The sequence below is a fragment of the Pelodiscus sinensis genome, chromosome 2 (assembly GCF_049634645.1).
Source record: "Pelodiscus sinensis isolate JC-2024 chromosome 2, ASM4963464v1, whole genome shotgun sequence".
Taxonomy (NCBI): domain Eukaryota; kingdom Metazoa; phylum Chordata; order Testudines; family Trionychidae; genus Pelodiscus; species Pelodiscus sinensis.
Window position 1 is genome coordinate 134,848,846 of NC_134712.1, and position 19,893 is coordinate 134,868,738.

General features: G+C 40.8%; 1 protein-coding gene and 1 long non-coding RNA gene across 12 annotated transcripts in view; one reads left to right on the forward strand and one right to left on the reverse strand.

The window, feature by feature from the left end:
- Positions 1 to 19,893, forward strand: part of CTNND2 (catenin delta 2) — a 1,073,049-nt gene that overhangs the window by 666,864 nt on the left and 386,292 nt on the right. For all 8 annotated transcript variants that reach the window (XM_006120137.4, XM_006120139.4, XM_075921468.1 and 5 more), the window contains one exon: positions 11,880 to 12,132. In XM_006120137.4, coding sequence (XP_006120199.1) covers positions 11,880 to 12,132 — 253 coding nt within the window. The remainder of the gene's footprint in view (positions 1 to 11,879; positions 12,133 to 19,893) is intronic.
- Positions 1 to 19,893, reverse strand: part of LOC112545295 (uncharacterized) — a 53,653-nt gene that overhangs the window by 29,957 nt on the left and 3,803 nt on the right. The window contains exon 3 of one of the 4 annotated variants that reach the window (XR_003088766.2): positions 7,311 to 7,495. The exons of the other annotated variants lie outside the window; for them this stretch is intronic. This is a non-coding gene — a long non-coding RNA (uncharacterized LOC112545295). Of the gene's footprint in view, positions 1 to 7,310; positions 7,496 to 19,893 lie in introns of those variants that run through there. 4 annotated transcript variants of the gene reach the window in all.

Below are 19,893 nucleotides of genomic sequence, written 5' to 3' on the forward strand. Positions count from 1 at the left end.
CCTCTAGAATCTTCCATGATTTTCAAAGATAATTGCTAATGATTCAGAAATCACATCAGTCAGCAACTTGAGTATTCTAAGGTGTGTTTCATCAGGCCCTGAGGAATTGAAGAAATATACCTAAGACATATGCCTTATCTAAGTAGAGTTTAACTATTTTAGCCTCAGATCTGATCTCATTTTCACTGACATTCACTATGTTAGACATCTAGTTGCTACTAACATTTCTGGTAAAAATTGAAACAAGAAAGTAATTTAGCACTTCTACCATTTCCACATTTTCTGTTATTGTTTCTTCTCCCTCATTGCCCTTTGGTCATCCTCTTGCTTTTAATATGCTAGAAGATTCACCAGGCATTGCTCTAGTCCTTAACTCAATTTTTTATGTTTTGGAAAATAAAATGAAAATGTAAGTGTTTCATTTAAATTGTTGCTCTGGGGTGGAGCTGTGGATGAGGGGCTCAGTATGCAGGCTGCCCCATTGGGAGGGGACAACCCCAGCCCTCTCTCACTGCAGCAGCTTGGATCCAGGTGAGAAGTGCCTCTCCATGGCCACTTCAGCTCCAGCGGGCACAGCCAGGGGAGGGTTCTCTCTGACAAAGGGGAATAGCAATGTCCCTGTACAAATTGAGGGGGAGGGACCATCAGCCCCCCCCCCCCGCTACTCTCTCCAAAGGTGCCTAGATGGTGAGAGGCTCAGGGGAAGTCCTGGATTGGGGAGGACACCCCCCCCCCCCAGCCAGACGCTTTAACCTGCCTGGTGATTCTGTCTCTTCTGCATGGTTTTATGAGAAGCAATCCCATTTTCCTGGCCCATCAAACCTTTGCTTTAAGTTGTGATGGGAAGAAACTGTGTACAGAATGTGATGGTTCTAGCTCTTACAATATAGGAGGAGTTCTTGAAAAGACAGACAGACAAGCTCTTAGAAATATATAGTAGATTAACAAGAAATCATTCTACTACCTTTTATGTTTCTAGCTAGTTTAATGTAATTTTGTCCCTAAATACTTGTGTTATTTGTTTATATTCATCCTTTGTAATTTGACCTAGTTTCCACTTTTTGTAGGACTGTTTTTTGAGTTTCAGATCTTTGGAGATCTCCTGGTTAAGTCAGTGTGATCTCTTGCCATACTTTCTATCTTTCTTATACAGTGGGATAATTTGCTCTTGTGCCCTTAATAGTGTCTCTGCAAAACAGCTAAATCTCTTGAGCTATTTTAACATTTAGACTTAGAATTATAGAATCCTGGGGCTGGAAGAGACCTCAGGAGGCCTTGAGTCCAACCTCCTGCCCAAAGTAGGACCAGTCCCAGCTAAATCATCTCTGCCAGGGTTTTGTCAAGTCGGGACTTAAAAACCTCTAGGGATGGAGATTCCACCACCTCCCTAGGTAACCCATTCCAGTGCTTCACCACCCTCCTAGTGAAATAGTTTTTCCTAATATCCAACCTAGATCTCCCACTCTGCAACTTGAGAAAATTGCTTTGTTCTGTCATCTGTCACTACTGAGAACAGTCTGTCTCCATCCTCTTTGGATAAAGGTTGTTATCAAATCCCCCCTTGCTCTTCTGTTCTGTAGACTAAATAAGTCCAAGTCTCTCAGCCTCTCCTTATAAGTCATGTACTCCAGTTCTCAATCATTTCGTTGCCCTCTGTTGGACTTTCTCCAATGTGTCCACATCTTTTCTGTAATGGAGGTCCAGAATTGGATGCAACACTCCAGATGTGGCCTCACCAGTTCCGAATAAAGGGGAACTAACCTACCAACTCCCCGAGTTTATAAAAAGTGTTCCTTCATGAATTACATTATCTTTATTATGTTGTTTCCCCTCCTTTCTTTAGAATTATGAACTCTACCATTTCATAATCACTCTCACCCAAGCTACCTTCCACTTTCAAAGTTTCAAACAGTTCTTCCCTAATTGTCAAAATCAAATCTAGAACAGCCCCTAGTAGCTTTCTCTGGTTTTGAAAGTAAAAAAAAAAAGTCTCGAACACATTCCAAAATCTTGTTTGATAAGCTGTTACTGTCTGTGTTATTTTCCAAACAGGTGGCTAGGTAGTTGAAATCCCCTATCACCATCACATTCTGTGCTTTGGATGAGTTGAAAGGCTCTGGGTAAGGAGCAAAGTGGTAAAACACACTCTCAGTCCAAGTTGTATACTTTTTTTTATATAAAGGCAACACCTCCTCCTTTTTTCCCTGCTTATCCTTCCTGAGCTAGTTGTAACTTTCTGTACCAATATTCCAGTCTTGCATTTTATCCCCCAAGTCTGTCTGTGATATCAGCTATAGTTGTGTTTATTAACTAGTATTTTGAGTTATTCCTACTTCTTCCCCATATTTCTTGCATTAATAGGCAAACATCTAAGGTACTGATTTGGTTTTTATGTTCTATCTTGTCTGTCTCTCTTCTTACTACAGATTCCATGCTCCACCGAGATTCCAACCCCCCTCCCAGGTCTCCCCGGCTTCAGGGACTTGCCCCCTTGAATCTATTTTAAAACTCTACTCACTAAGGGTATGTCTACACTACCCCACTAGTTCGAACTAGCGGGGTAATGTAGGCATACCGCACTTGCAAATGAAGCCCGGGATTTGAATTTCCCGGGCTTCATTTGCATAAGCGGGGAGCCACCATTTTTAAAACCCCGCTAGTTCGAACCCCATGCAGCACGGCTACACGGTGCACGAACTAGGTAGTTCGAACTAGACTTCCTACTTTGAACTACCGTTACTCCTCATTTCACGAGGAGTAACGGTAGTTTGAACTAGGAAGCCTAGTTCGAACTAGCGGGGTTTTAAAAATGGCGGCTCCCCGCTTATGCAAATGAAGCCCGGGAAATTCAAATCCCGGGCTTCATTTGCAAGTGCGGTATGCCTACATTACCCTCCTAGTTCGAACTAGGAGGGTAGTGTAGACATACCCTAAGTTAGCCAGTCTGTATCCAAATATGCTCTTCCCCTTCCTTGATGAGTTGACACCATCTTTGCTTAGCAATCCTTCTTCCTGAAATAGCATCCTATGGTCAAGGAAGCCAAAACTTTCCTTGCAACACCTTCCTTGCAATGAATTCTTCATGGGCATGGATGTTCCTCAGTCTTGCCTTCTCTCCCATCTTCTTCCTGGGCGATTCTACCAATAGGCACCTTTCATTATGGACAGTCCCCTCAGACTGGCCTTCTGTGAGTAAGAAATGCAGGACACAGTCTGCAAAGGCACACCAGGATCTGTGCAGGCATACATGGTCAGATTTTCTATTGGTTTAGGGGCAGGTGGAGAAGACACAAGCAGCATTGGCAAAAGCAATATAGCCCTTTCTAACCATAGTGATTATAATATGACTCCCTCCTAAAACACCCTCTCAAAATCTCCTGTTTGCAGTTCCTTGTTTGCTAGTGCCACTTGGTTTTGAAGGCCTTCTCTCCCAGGTTAGCCCTACTCCTTCATTAATCACACAGGGGAAAGGTAATCATAAAGTTGATTGCAGTTGACCAAAGATGATCCTGGGAACAAAGGCTCAAACAGTCCCCAAATACATAATCCTAATTGATCCACTGACTTTAAATAAATGTATCAATGTAGGTGCTGCTTCAAAGCAATTATATTTTCTTCTTTGAGTACTTGTTCATGTCACTTCCTATCAGGTGTGTGCATGCACATGTGCATAGTAGCTGCAAGATTTTCCCATAGCAGCAGCTGTAGGGTTAGCTTGAGCTCCCCCTAGAGTTGCATTTTCATGTCACGCAATATAGAGTCTAACCGACCTGCCACTTACCCATTTCCTTCTTACCACCAGTGACAGTAGCCAAAACTTCCCTGATTCGTGCTCTGGCAAGTGACTTAGTAGTTCAACTCTAGTTGTATTATTCTTGTTTCATCAGAATAGTTAATTTACATAGTTAATTAGTCATCAGTTTCCATTACTAGGTCCCCCCTTTCACCCTCATTCCTTGCTGCCTCTGGAGCATGCCACAATTCTCAGGTTTCAAGATCTGCAAGGATTGCATGATACAACATGCCAAAGAGTGACTCTCACACCTCCTGTTTACTGTATCTGGAAGAAAGTCACCTAAAAGACCAGTGAGAGATCAGCAGCTTAAAATCCTCCTCATGTAGGCAGCTCTCATAGTCAGACCCTGGGTTCTTACCACCAGCACATTTGCAAAAGAAGGCACTGAAGAAAGACATGTTCAAAGAGCCTTGAATCCATCATGGAGCATCTCAGGGACACTCCACACTTCAGCACCAGTTCTAGTCACCAGTGCAGAAGAAGAGGGTTAAAAAAGGACAAACCTCACTACCTAGACCTAGAGACCAGCCATCAGTGTTAGCACAATTGTGTCATGGCTTTGAGAATAGGGGGTGGCCACATTGACTCCTAGCCAGGCGAGTCTGTGCCTGTCACATACACTGACTCCCTCTAAGAGGCTGCCATTTCCACCCTCTACTGAAACATTTGAGGCTGCTAAGAACCTGCCCAGACTCATGATAGTGTTCTTGTCCTTCTGTTTGGGAGATGTCTGCACCACAAGCTCCATCCCATCCTGTGCAGTCGAAGGGAAAATTGGCATTAAATAACACTGCTCCCCATCACCTCAGCAGCTTCAACTGCCAGCACCTCCATCTAGGGAGCTCAGTCAGTTCCTGGACTCCTAGTGCTCCATGTCAAGAGGTGCTGTGCTATGTTGGTCCTCATATTCCAAGGTTTCTGAGTCGACTCATACCACCTTGAGTATAGCAGAAGCAGAAGATCATCCTCCAGGGACCATGGAGGTCCCAACAGAGGAGGTCCCAACAGAAGCAAGGGCCCCCCTCAATGTCAAAACCCAGTTCAATGGCCCTTTTGGACTCCATGGGCTTTCCACCAAGCCGAGGGTTGGAACCAAGGCTCTCACCTGAGTGCCAGTTCAGTTGTATCCTCTACCTTTGTCCCACCATGCCCAGTGGCTGAGCAGCTACCTCTGGCATCAATGCCAGTATCTGCGACAACATTGCCAACACTGGCACTAACAACGAAGAATGCAGCAGTGTCCTCTTCACCAGATATGCCAGAGGCTCAGGTCATGATGTCAGCATTACCCTTGATATTGACTCCAACTCTGGCACCAGCACTAACGCTATCAACAATTCTTATGTCAAAGCTGCTGACCAGCATGGTGCAGATGCGCTGCCTGTCAGTGCCTTTGGCGTAAATGCAGGGACTGATATTAACACCAGAATTGGCGCTTTTCTCAGTGCCAAGACCAAGCATCATTAACACAACTGGTGAAGGAAACCCATGAGCAAATCTTCTGCGGGTCAAGCCACCATTGGAGGGAGTCAAGGAACATGGTGTAAACATGAAGTGCTGATGAGAGACTGAAGAGTATGACTGTGAATTGGTACTGGGTGTTGTTCACTATGAACGTGAGGTACTTCCTGTGGGGCTGAATGATTGTGATAAGAAATTTTGTGTCCTTCAGAGTCAAGGATGGCATACCAGTCTGCTGGATCCAATGAAGGAATGGGGGAGGCCAGAGAGACCACATGGAACTTGAAATTTCTTTATGAACTTCCTTGATCTCTCTCAAATCCAAGATGGGCCTGAGGCAGTCTATGGCTTTTGATATTAGGAAATATAGGGTGTAAACCACCTCACTCTTGTGTTCCTGAGGAACTCCTTCCACTGCCCCTACAGACAGGAGCAGTTGCACCTTCCGTTTCTGGAATTGTTCATGAGAAGGGTCCCTGAAGAAGGACTGTAAAGGGAGGTGGAAAAGCAGGAAGGCACAGAACTGGATGAAGTATCCCATTTGTATCATGTGGCGCACCTGTCGGTTCGAGATGATAAAGGACCATGCATGGTAAAATGGGGATAGTCAGGATAAGAAGATAAGAGGGAGTGGATCTGTTGCCTGGTATGGTATGTTATCCTTGGCCATGGCTTCAAATGATAGGCATCAGTTGTCCGAAGCCCTGGTAAAAGGTTGATGCGATCTTTCCTGCTACTTCTGTTGCACCTTTGGAAGCCATCTTGGTGGTTCTGCTGACCGACCCTCTTTGTAAGTTGTGTGGGTCTCATTCCCTTCCTTTCTGTTTGATAAGAGAAAGCTGCATACCAAATTTGGTGGTCCTAGCTCTTACCATTTAGAAGGAGTTCTTGAACAAACAGAGAGATGGACAGACAGTTTTGCTCACTCACAAACTCTCTCAAGTATATAGTAAATTTACATTTAATTGATAGAATTTCTTGGGGGTTTTTGATTTAGCACAAAATGTGTGTGCGCCACCAGAAACATTAAACATGCCTTGGGAGAGATTGCTTACAAATCAGCAGATTACAGCATCTTTTCTTTTCTTTTCTTTTCTTTTCTTTTCTTTTCTTTTCTTTTCTTTTCTTTTCTTTTCTTTTCTTTTCTTTTCTTTTCTTTTCTTTTCTTTTCTTTTCTTTTCTTTTCTTTTCTATAAATTGAATTAAAATGGATTCTTCATCTATTCCTCTAAAATTCTTCTTTTATATCTGGGAAATTTCTTACTTTTTTGAGACAGTATCAATATATCAGTGTAATGTAGTTCACCTGTAAATAAATGTATTAACACATTCATATTGAAAGATTTACAGGTTGCTAGATTTGATTTATGTCTGTTATCCAGGTGTTTTCTGCCAAACCCTGATCTTCATGGTGGCATTTCAAGCATGTTTTACATTAGTAAATTTCCAACTGCAGCTATTGTTTCTAACTGCAATTATGGAGGAAATTATTAACACATTTCCCAAAAAGGCAATGGATGCTGTTTACTAATAAGAAGCAGACTATGTAGTTTGAATATTGTGCTGAATATTAAGCAGGAAAAAAATTAATTTCTGATTTTCTCCTTTTTGTGCCTTAACTACCACCATAATGATTCTAACTGTATTGTTACAGCATCATTTTATGACCTCATAAAAGCATAATGGAAATAACTGCTATTTAAAGAATATTATGATGTAGAACACATTTTTAAAGGGACCTATATTTGTATACAGAAATGTATGCGTGTAAATTGAATTTGTATCCACAATGATTTGGATAGACATACCCAGTGCCTCTTTACATATGCAAAGTGTTAAAAACAATTCTTTTAGAAAAAGAAACATGCAAAGCATTATGTGATGGGACTATACAGTACACTGTAAAAAGGACAAAGCAGCAAGAAAACATTTCCTCAGTAAAAATATGAGATGTATAATATGATTTGTGAAGCAAAACGTTACAAGATTATGGCCCTAATTTATCCAATAACATGGACCAAGTAAATTACTGCATTGAAAATAACGCAGCAGAGAAATTTGTATACGTTTAATCTCAGGTTTTGAGGGTATCGTCTGATATACTTTTTGAAAATTCTCTTTGATGTTCATTGAATTCACGACTCCAATTTCAAAAATGTCTTCATAGAAGAAAATAGTTTTCCTTTTTTTTGTGATCCAAACACTCTGCTTCATCAAATGTCCTCCTGTGATGAAGACCTAAAGTGAATAAGATATTAATTACAATCTCTTGATTGCTCTGCTTAGACACAGGTTTATAATTTGTAGATATTGAATATTGCTGTTAGAAATGTTAAGATAAAGCCACACTTCCAGCTCAAGATTGAGACTCTGACCTTTAGACATCATCTCTATATCTCAATTAAACTGCCTTTGTTGGAAATTACAGATAGTTAGAAGATTCAGATGTCCCTTATAGATCCAGATTATCTGTCAAATTACACGATGTTTCTATATAGCATAAAGCAGGTACTATGCCAAAGCATTAAGAGCACTTAAGAACAGTCCCCTAGCTAGAGCTATCCAAACACCTCTGACATCAGCCACTGCTCCTCAAGTCTGTCCCTGAACCAGTGTGCCACAGGGAGGAAAGTGTAGGAGCTGACTGGGATACCAGAAGACTCTAGGGCTATGTCTAGACTGCAGGCTTCTTTCGAAAGAGCCTCTTTCGAAAGAGAGCGTCTAGACTGCATGCAGAAATTTCGAAAAAGTGGCTTGCTTTTTCGAAAGAAAGCATCCAGTGAGTCTGGATGCTCTCTTTTGAAGAAGCCCTATTTACATTGAAGAACGCCTTCTTTCGAAAGAAGAACTTTCGAAAGAAGGCGTTCTTCCTCGTGAAATGAGGTTTACCGCCATCGAAAGAAAAGCCGCGTTCTTTCGAATTAATTTCGAAAGAACGCGGCTTGAGTCTGGACGCAGGGGAAGTTTTTTCTAAAAAAGGCTACTTTTTTCGAAAAAAACCCTGAGTCTGGACACAGCCTAGCAGTGGAGTTACAGCCAGTGTGAACAATGCAAATGGAACAGAGTGGGCCAGAGTATCTAAAAAATCATGTTTACCTGGATCCTTCACTCACCTAACTCCTGTATAAACCCTGAAAAATTTAGCTTCCACTTACTTTTTAAATGTATCTATACACACACACACATATACAAATATAAAGACACAAGACAGGCCATGAATGAAGATTTAATCTAAATTTTCTGGATCTTCATATCTCCTGTTTTTGTGACATCTGAAGACATGGAAGTGACCCTATAACTCAGTCTACATTGGAAAATGAGCCATTACTCACAAAACTGTCTGGAAGTATTGCTCAGAAAATTAACAGAGGTTTCTTTTGAGTTGCTCTAGGGGCAACTTGTGGTTCCAAGCATACCTCTTTGTTTTCAGCTGAGTTTCACCTTATTTTAAGGGGGTGGGGTTCATTTGTATCCAAAAGCCAAAGCAACATTCTGGGGGGAGGGGGCGGCGGGGGGGCATATGAACCTACTTGATTTAAAATCAAAGAAAAGAATTCCACAAACAGTTCCAAACTGAACCCTCTGTTTCAAACACACCTATTGAGAACCACCTTAAACATGCATCTACTGTTCTGAATTGATTTACCAGAGACCTACCATAGTTGAAAAGAAGGCAAATCTTAACGGTAATTTTTTTGAAGGTGTGTTTTATCTACTCATCTGTTGGTCTTATTCTTTTATATTCTAACTACCACAAGTCTGTGTGCATTATAATACAATTCAAAAGGAAATAACAGTCTGTTAGGAGGACATAATTATGAAAATGAATCATAGGTAAGTCAAAAAGCATGTAGGTGTTAATGGTGTTGACATTAACTTCAGTTTATACAGTTGGCTTATTGATAGCAACACAAAAGAAAAAACAAGATGAAAATAAGTCATTTTTAAAAAGATTTGTTGAAATATCTTGCAAGGAAAAATAATGAAGTACATGGGGTTTAAAGTAGGGATGTTAAATTGTGATTAATCAGTGAAATTACTTGATTAGTCGATAAGGGGGGAGAGGGACACTAGCTATTTCAAAGGCAGAGACGCAGCAGGGAACCCAGGGTGAGCAAGGACTGCTTCAGGGTACTAACTGCTCACACAGGGTCCAAAATGTTGCACGTCTGCCTTTGAAATGTAGCAAGAGCCACTTGCCACTTGAAGCAGACCCTGCTCACTCCCAGTCCCAGATGCTGCGAGGCGGCTCTTACTCCATTTAAAAGGCAGAGGCACAGCAGGGGACCAGGCACGAGCTGGGAATCAGTTGTCCTGGCTTGCGCCCGGTCCCCTGCTGTGCCTCTGCCTCCCTGCCCCGCACAGAGACAGTGGTGGGGAGAGCCAGCTTTTAGGCTGGCTCCACCTGCACCAACTTCTGCTTCCACCCCTTGCTGCCTCTAATAGAGGCAGCCAGGGGAGAAGCGACTAGTCCAGTGATTCAACTATCCAACCAGTTGCTTACATCCCTATTTTAAAGCCATATATTTTTCTTTGTGGCAATGAGAGACCTCCTTTTTAGCCATGTTATTTAGGGCTTTCTGCAACTCTTCCAATTTCAATGACAGATCAAAAATTAGCAACATTCCTCATATCATAGTTGCAACTCCTAAATATCAAGATCTTAACACCGTACATAGCTCTTCTTTTTCTTTCATTTCTACTTATTTTTACTGCTTTTTCCTAACTTCTGCTTTTTTGAATTATTTTGAGACACCAAATTGTGTTTCTTAATTTATTTTACATATTTCATGCTGTTAAAATGCTACCACCTTTTTCTTCATCTTACTGTGATACTGCTGACTCCAGGAATTTTGGTTTGGCTTTGTGTGGTTTGTGAACACTGATTATCAATATTTGAATATAGTTATTACATTACGATTGATCTTTCTCTACTGGTCATATATTAAGCGAATATACAACATGAGATAAAAGACAATACCAAAGTAAGATTTTTCTTTATTGTATTTTTATAGAGACTAACATAATTTGATAGTATTTTTGTTAACCACCAGATTTTCAACATTATGACATCATAACTGATTATAATATAAATTATGTGATTCAACTCACTAATTTTAGACATCAAAATGAAAAGTATAAATAAAAGAGAGAGAGATTCTAAAAGACCAATACTCTGGATAATAAAAGTACCTTAATCTTGACAAGTGCTATTGTTAGATCGGCCCTTTCAAACAAGCACTATCAACCACTTTTTGAGTATTGCATTTTTCATTACTATCTACTGCAATAAGAAACTCCTACAGATATTTCACGGAACTTAGTGAAATATATAAATATAAATATATTTGTATTTATACATCTGAAATGTAAATATGCATATCAGAAGAAATGACACAGAAAATTATTGAAAATAACAAGCAGTCCTGTTGCACCTTAGAGACTAAAAAATGTATTAGGTCATGAGCTTTCAAGCTTTTGTGGGAAGATTTTTATATAATTAAATGATCCTGAGCCTGGACTCATTGCTGTTTATGGCAGGGCTCCTATTGCGTTTGATAAGAGTAAACTCGGGCCCATAATGAGCTCACTTACAGTTCATTTATTTTTTCTGCTTCTTGGAACTCTCTCATAAACAGGAATAGCTTTTCATTTCAGTTTGTGTAAGAGTCAGTACATCATATAGGAACTAATCCTACAGCCCCTACAACAAAAATGTAGATGATATCAAAATTGCAGAACATAGGTCCAGATTGCTGTTGCTAAGAATCCAGTGCGCATGACATTGAAATGTGCTCTACTGTAATGGTGTCATAAAAAAGAAAGGACTTTGAAGCAGATTAACAAGATTTTAAAGGTGCAGAATCAATGAGTGACTTTAAATCTATTAGTTAAGCTGCTCTGAATTGTTGATGAACTATCTAGATGAGTACATTCCGCAACCATTTTAGAGAGGCAGACACAAATGTGCATAGTATAATTCTGTGTCAGAGTGAGGCAAGTGAGACAAGTGAGCCTTGTTTCTAATGGTATCAAGAAAATTGCTAATGCAAGGAAGGCTGTGTTTTGTATATTTTACAGGAACTGGGACCCCAGAAGTGGGATGACAAGTAATCTATGTATTTGTTTCAACTTTAATTTAATAGTCATCATTTTCAATTTAGACCTTAGAGCCTGGTTGTGCTCTCTTTTGGTGGCAGTTTTACCTGTGTGAAGACTGCAGATTCAGATGCTTAGTGCTGTTGAAATTTAGCTTGACTAAATTTTCTTCTCATGATATATACAAAACTTGCATTGGGTTTTTGCTGCTTGTGTGTGTGTGAGGTTAATACATTCTTAAATATGATGTAAGCAATTCAAAACCCCTATCAAAGAAGTGTTTCTACCTATTCTCTGTCTAACCATTTTAAATATTTTCAGGCTGAGTGGGCATGTTATTTAGAATGTTCACTTGACAGTTATTTGCCTCTCTACTTTCAGCTATGACAATGTTGCTCTTTTTTTCTCATTCTTTTTGAACCCCTGTTTATATGTGTGTATTTTTTCCTCTGCCTAGACCTGGTTAACCATTTCTGTGAACAGGTCCTCAATTTTTTACTTTGTCCCTACTTTCCTGTCGTAGCCCCATCTTCCCCTGGTGTCGACTCCGTACCCTTACAGCGCACAGGCAGTCAGCACGGCACACAGAACGCAACATCGACCTTCCAGAGGGCCAGCTATGCTGCAGGCCCAGCCTCCAATTACGCAGACCCCTACCGACAGCTGCAGTATTGTCCTTCTGTTGAATCACCATACAGCAAATCTGGGCCAGCCATCCCACCTGAGGGGACCTTGGCTAGGTCACCTTCCATTGATAGCATTCAGAAAGATCCCAGGTGGGTGAAACCTTATTTTGTCTACCATTACATGTTACTAAAGATAAAATAGGTTGCAATCTACTTCATGTATTTCAAGTAGGGTGTATTATTAAAAAAACAAAACAAACATTGTGATTTGTCCTACAAAAGATTCTTTGTTTGAGTTAGAATTCTCTGTTTCATTGCTTTATTATTTTAGCATGTTCTTGTGAGCTCTCCTTTAAAACAAGATGGCCTTCAGTACATACATTCAGTCTGCCCTTGCTAGGGCCTACATGTGAAATACTATGAAAAGAAATTATGTTGAGACTATGGAATTATAAGTCCTTGAATCTTAATTGCAGTGGCTTAGGTTTGCTTTTTCTGTTCAAGGAGAAAATTTGTTCTTCTGTAAATGTTTAACAATGTGCAAAGTGGCAGCCCAGTGCGAGATTATGACAGTAACAGTGATTAAGAGATAGAATATACTCTGGTCTACTCAGGTTTCTTCTGAAGATAGTGTCTAAGCTCTGCCAGTCCATGACAGCAGAATGATTTGCAATGTAATTTTCAAGACATGATTATTGCTGCCTTCAAATTTAAAAAGTAGAGTGTCTGTTCGTAAAAAACACTGGTCTCTATTACACATGTGCACTCTGTGGTGATATACATATAAATGTAAAATTTATTCATCATGGCGGTTTCTGGATGTATTGTAAATCCAAGAATATATGCTTGAGGGCAGCATTCTAAGGGATGAATTGTCTAAAGTGGTGATAATAACAGGGATGGAGGTATTATCAGTAGCTATTAATTCAGTTGATTGTTTGTGTTTGGTTTTGTGGTGCAAAAGATCAGCAGTGTCATGTTTTTTTTTAATGATTCTTGTAAGTTAAATTGTTTTGCAGTAGAATTCAGACTCTCGAGATATTACATAAGCTTTTATTCACAAATACTGTATTTGACTTTCAAAAATATTCTTTTGTACAGGATTTTCTGTGTTAGATATTGATATTTTGCTGTATGCTATTTAGCAACAGGAGCTCCCCAAAATGTGTCCCCATAAAGTTCATTGGGGAGGCTTTTGACCAACAAGATACATAAGATAGAAAGGCAAGATTTCCTTTCTTTCACTGTGGAAGAAAATGTTAATAGCCTTGGCAGCCTGAACTCTGTACAGTAATTGACTCACCTAGTCCAAGAAGCTAACAAACAGCAGATTAATTTCATAGACCATCAGGGACACTATTGCTTCTGGTACAGCTCATTATGCTAGTGGTTCACTTCTGATACAGGAATAATTGCTGTCTCCTCATCCATAACTCTTCATCCTACACCATACATTGGAGTGATAAAAACCAGGCACTGTGTGCTTTAGGTTTTTTTTTCATGTCTTGGCACAAAACAGATAAAATGTCATCACACTAACATAATCTACCCACCTATATGGTCACTAAATACTCGCATTTGTTCTGTGGTATTGAATGCTTGATGGGGATACTGCAGAAAGATATGTACTACTATATTATGGTAGTGTTCGATATATGGTTTAAAAAGATGTAACCTTTGTGGAAAATACACCATTATCACTGTAATGGTGCGATGGTCAGCACCTGCATAAGTTAATATGCTTAGCAATTGTCAAAATTGTTCCTTTTCTGTAAAATGATTGTTTACTTTTGTTTGGTGTTCTAGCCTTATTTTCCAGCCTTTTTGTTTTGTTTTGTTTCTCTTCTTCAAATAGAATTCATGGCATTATATTAATACTGATTTCTGTAAGAATACAGGTGATGGACTAATGATATCCATAGATGTAAGTAGAACTTGGTAAGCTTAACACAAGTAGCAATTTGGTTGTCTACCATTTTTCTTTTAATAAATTAATCATAAACAGGCTGTGATATTCACACTTTTTGTAACAGGGATTTATAGTGTAGCTTATGCAAATATATTTCATGCTGTAGATTACTAGTGAGCTACTGACGACAGCTATTGCTTTAAGTTTTTGTTATCTGCACGTTCACAGATTGTTATTTGGTTGGTTACCTGATGATGTTCTGAAAAGCTAATTAAAGGGGGGTACAAACACCATCAATGCCAGTTGTATGGATTTTATTCAGACAAATATCTTGTAAATATATTTTATTGTAGTAATCACTCAGTTAGACCTAAGGTATTTGTGAATAGAAATTAAAGGGTGAGATATTCTTGGGTAAAAGTGTTCCAGCTTCAAATAGGAGCCAGACTTAGGAAAATTAGCTTGATAAATCAGGGGGGGAAAGTGTTACTGGTTTGCTTTTTTAAGTAGTCTGGCAAGAAGGAACCAAAGTGAGCTGAAGGGGGAACTCAGTTTCTCAAGTTAAAGGATGATGTTTTGGCTTTTTACACAGGTGGTAGAGAGAGGGATACAAGATGAGGGGGAATGGTGATGGACAACTCTCCCCATGCACTAGGAACTCTCACAGAAGCAACAAATAATACAGATCCAGCACCTCTTTGAATTATATGCACAGTTCCTATATAAATTCTACATGTAGCATTTTGGAATCATGGTTTGGGAACATTATAGGCTCCTTACTATGAATAGCAGTACTAGAACAGGGCATGTAAATCTCTGTTAGGAGCAATGATAAGAAGCAAAGAAGCACTGCTGAGTGTACTGTGTCTTGATCTGTAAGAGTTATATTCCCCTGAATGGTCAAAAGGCTTTGCTAAGCTGCTCCTATTCAGTTTTGTTTACTACATTACCAGAAATGTATTGACAAAAAGGAGGGAGTTTATTGAAGAGCAATAAAAATATCAGGAGAATTGGACAGATTGGTTTATGAGGAAAGATTAAAAGCTTACACGGTGGAAAAACTGAAACTATTTAATATAGTATATCAGGGTGGGCAAATACCGGCCCATGGACCAGTTCCGGTCCACCAGGGTCAGGTACCATTGATTGCTGTTCCCATTGGTTGCAGATCACTGTTCCTGGCCAATGGCAGCTGTGAGAAGCACTGTCCTGAACTGTGCAGCTTTCTACCACTACCATTGTCTTGGAACAGCGATTCATGACTGTCAGCCGACGGTCAGGGCAGTGTATGTGTGTGTGTGTGTGTGTGTGTGTGTTACCGAGAAAAAGGTTTAACGTCCATGACTTTACTGCTAGGACCGGGGTCCCATCGCAGAGGGCAGCCAACAGGCTGACAGATGCACCGAATTTATAGGAAGAGCTTATTACATCTCAGATTTTAGCTGCTAGGATACAGGATCCCTTCGCAGCGGACAGTCTAGGGAAGACTGAGAGATGCCCCAACGGATCTATCACCTGGGAGTGACACGATCCAAAACGCCCAAGCTCTTTCTATACCTGTCCCTTATGACCGGCTGAAATTCTTTTAAATTGTGCTTGGTTCTGTTACAGCAACTGAAGGAGTCAGGTTAAAGCTTAAACAGATACTATTTTATTGTTACAGGGTAAACTTAGCTGTTAAATGCTACTACTGTGTTACAGATAACACAGCCACTACAAAGGACAGGACAGAAATTACACTAATAAGTCACTTACAGGTACCATGAAACCCTTTGGTTCTCTGAGCTCTTATTAAATGCATGCAAAATAGACACCTAGTAGGTATATATTCTCACCCCTGCGTTCCAGACTTGGCGTGGCCAGCATCTTTCAATCCCTCGGGAAGAAGTAGGGTGAGGTTGGGCGTCCCACAGACCTCGGGAGACAATCAATACCTGCCAGCAGGTGTAGATTGGAGCTCCAATGGGGTGGGCTACTGAACTCCTCTTTATACCCCTTGGATCACGTAGGCTTCTTCCTGGTCTCAAGTGGCCAATTAGGAAAAATGGCTTTGAACACCAAGTTTCCCAAGAAGGGGTGCAAAGAATAATTCACACCTGGGAAAATGCAGACAATGGGCACCTCTGGTATGTGATGGGCGAAGATTCCTCTCCTGGGACAGTGCAGGTGTGTCAATTACTGGTACTAGCCATCAGGACGGCAGGAGGCCCCGAGTCGTCAGCTAGCCCATTTACTGTCTGGTTTCTGTTTATGGTAGAGTCAGGGACAGGCAGCACACCTGCGTTCCCAGGGCATCAAAGGCTGACTGCCTTTCTCTTGCTCTCTGGGGGGGGGGGGGCGGAAACCAAGATGGGGTTCATGTCTGGCTACAATGGCCAACAGCAGCTACAATCTGTGGTACCTATGTACGTGCAGGTAAATATAGTGAGGGCAGCCAACCGTGGGCTAGCCTAATGAACTGCAACCGTGTTATTACCTACCACTATAATGCATAGAAGTATAATTAAGTGTAATGAATGAAATTAAGAAACAAAGTTTGAGCTTATATCAAGAAAAGCCTCCTGATGGTGAGCTGTGTTAACCTGAGGATATTCATGTGGATATTTCTTGAGCTCTTTGAAACTATACTGAATAAACAGCACAAAGTATGTTGTAGGGAGAAATATGTGGCTCAACGGATAAACTGAATGGTCGAATACATCTTTGACTTCCACGACACTGTGATCTATTGCTGTTTAAGAAAATTGGTGATTAAATGAGTTTCTGGTACTAAATCTATATAATCTGTTAGGGTATGTCTACATTAGCCCCCTAGTTCGAAGTAGGGAGGCTAATGAGGGTGACCGAAATTGCAAATGAAGCACGGGATTTAAATATTCTGTGCCTCATTAGCATGTTCCCGGGCAGTCACCATTTTGGAAATTGACTAGCCCAGAAGAACTACCTGAGTCTACACGCAGCAGAGAAGGGCGATTCCGAAATAAACCCCTTTCTTCGAATTAACCCCTTCTCTGCCGCGTGTAGGTGCGGGCAGTTCTTCTGGGCTAGTCAATTTCCAAAATGGCGACCGGTATATTGTAAAATCCATATACTATAAACTTCTGATTGATTTATAGTACATGAAGATATGTGCAGAAAATTAAATGGTCAGGCAGATGTGATTCTAATAAACAGAATTTCTGAAATATTAAAAAAATCCTAAGTTAGTCATATTCTGTTCCAGTAGAATTTTCATCTGAAACAAGAGAAAAACTAGCTAGCACTGCAGTAATTGAGAATTTTTCGATTGTTTTCATTGTGTTGCTTGGATTACTATTACTTCAGCTTTGTACATGTGTTTATAAGCCAACTTTTGTCAAATTAAATCTTAGATCAACATCTGTTTTTCCCCGCCACAAATTGTCATCAAATACTATTTAGCTTTAATTAAGCTATAGAGGTCTAAGACAAAAATACTGATGTATTATTTAAAATAAATATATCTTCTTTCATTATTACTTTAATGGCTATTCATTTTTTTAATCACACGTATTGTAAAACATCAAGCCAGATTCTTAGCTTATGTACACTGGTACATTCCTATATAGCTAGTCATACTTACACCTGCTCATGTTTTGCCTCAGTATTTTAAAACTTTTTCTTAAATAAAACAACAACAAAACTTAAGTTCTGCAGCAAGAAAAAATTGGAAGAACTGAATGAACTATGAAAAAAATAGTTTATATAAAGCAGATTCTTCATTGTCTGAAAACAATGAAGGCCATTCTTGCAGTGTTGGACTTGTCAATACGTACAGGACTGCAGTTGTGCTTCTGTAGCATTTAGTGAAAACTCTACCTGTGCCAGCAGGAGAGATTCTGCCATTGCTGTAGATACATCATATCCCCAAGAGAGGGTTGCTATGTTCATAAGAGAAACTTGCTTACACCAGGGGTTCCACATTCCTGAGTGGTGTAGATACACTTAGATAAGATGGTAGTGTAACCAAGCCATGGTTAAAATCAAAGGAAAAAAATAATTACAGGCAGTCCCCGGGTTACGTACAAGATAGGGACTGTAGGTTTGTTCTTAAGTTGAATCTGTATGTAAGTCGGAACTGGCATCCAGATTCAGCCGCTGCTGAAACTGATCAGTTTCAACAGCGGCTGAATCTGGACACCAGTTCTGACTTACATACAGATTCAACTTAAGGACCCCAGGCATCCCCAAGTCAGCTGCTGCTGAAACTGATCAGCAGCTGATTCCAGGGAGCAACTCTGCCTCGGGCTTCCTGTAGTCAGCCGCTGGTCGGTTTCAGCAGCGGCTAACTTGGGGACGCCTGGGGCAGAGCAGCTCGGGTGCTACTGGGTTGGTCCAGTAATTCGGCCGCTCCTCGGTGCTACTGGACCAACCCAGCAGCACCCCAGCTGCTCTGCCCCAGGCGTCCTGATTCAGCCATTGCTGAAACTGATCAGCAGCAGCTGAATCAGGACTCCTGGGACACAGCAGCTGGGGTGCTGCCGGGTTGGTCCAGTAGCACCAAGGAGCGGTGCTGCGGGACCAACCGGCAGCACCCCACCTGCTCTACCACAGGCCCCGGGCTTTGCTCCACGTCTCCCCGGTTTGCTGCGGGGGGCACTAGCTGCGTGTCCCCTCCCCCCCCCCCCAGCAGACCAGGGAGACGTGGAGCAAAGCGGCAGAGGACCCGGGCTGGACCGCGGCGCTTCCAGATCAGCTGGAAGCGCCGCGGGTCCAGCCGGGTCCTTCGCGGCTTTGCTCAGCGTCTCCCTGGTCTGCAGGGCCAGCTGATCTGGAAGCGGCCACGGGTCTGGCCCCGGGTCCTCCGCCGCTTTGCTCCCCGTCTCCCTGGTCTGCTGGCTCCCCTAGCAGACCAGGGAGATGGGGAGCAGCTTTTCTCGCCCCGGAGGAGGCCGGCGGCGGGACCAGGCATCCCGCTGCACCAGTCCTCCGGGGCGAGAAAATCCCCGTTCGTAACTGCGGATCCGACATAAGTCGGATCCGCGTAACTCGGGGACTGCCTGTATAGAGTAAACAATTAATACACTCTTCTTACTAGAGCATCTCTGCTTTGCATTCACACTTTTTCATATATTAACTGGATCCCTGTATCTGCCACATTTTCAAAAAAGTTTTTTTTCCACTCCCAAATTATTATTCCCCCGGTGGTTCCTTCCATACTAAATATGGAGAAGTACAGAGGGTTCAGGAACCAACACAGCATGTGCATAACATGCATTCTAAGCTCTTAGCATCCTAAGCTCCAATATTTGAGATATTTCATGTCAAGTTTAAATGTTGCAATCCAATTTTGCTTTTTAGTACCACCACAAATAAAACTTATTAAGAATCTTTTTAATGAAACCATAGTAGGCCACATCGAAATAGCATTAATAGTCCCATTTGCAGGGTCACCATAAAGTTGTTAATCTTATGTTAAGAACTAGTCTGTATTACTAATAACAGTTCTCATTGTAAAATGGAATGCATTCTAAAAATCATACTTAATTTTCAGTATATATGCAGTTTGTCTATTTTTTGCATTTTGTAAGTTTTATATGCTAAAACTAAAATGATTATACTGTGGTTGTTTTTACTTCAAGCTGAAGACTGTTCTATCATGATTAGTTTTTAATTAGCAATAAAAACAATTAGCTCTTAATTTGAAATAAAAATCTGTTACTATGATTTGTAAACACTTTTCTTACAAAGTCTCAATCTTTAGACCCAAACCACCCACGAGTGTCCTTTAAACACACAAAAGAAAAGAAATTGCATACTTGTCCTTAAAGTGAATGCAAATTTTGGTTAATGAATTATTGTATGCATAAGCATCTCACATACCTAGACAACTTGGTGTTAGACACAGAGCTTTTCTGTGTAGAGAGAATTTTAGCTTTAATGGTAATTGTTTTACAGGTTTATGTAAGAGATTTTTAATTTTGTCTGAATAAAAAGTAGTAGTAGTGATGATCATTACTGGCATAGCATAATGCTCCATCTCA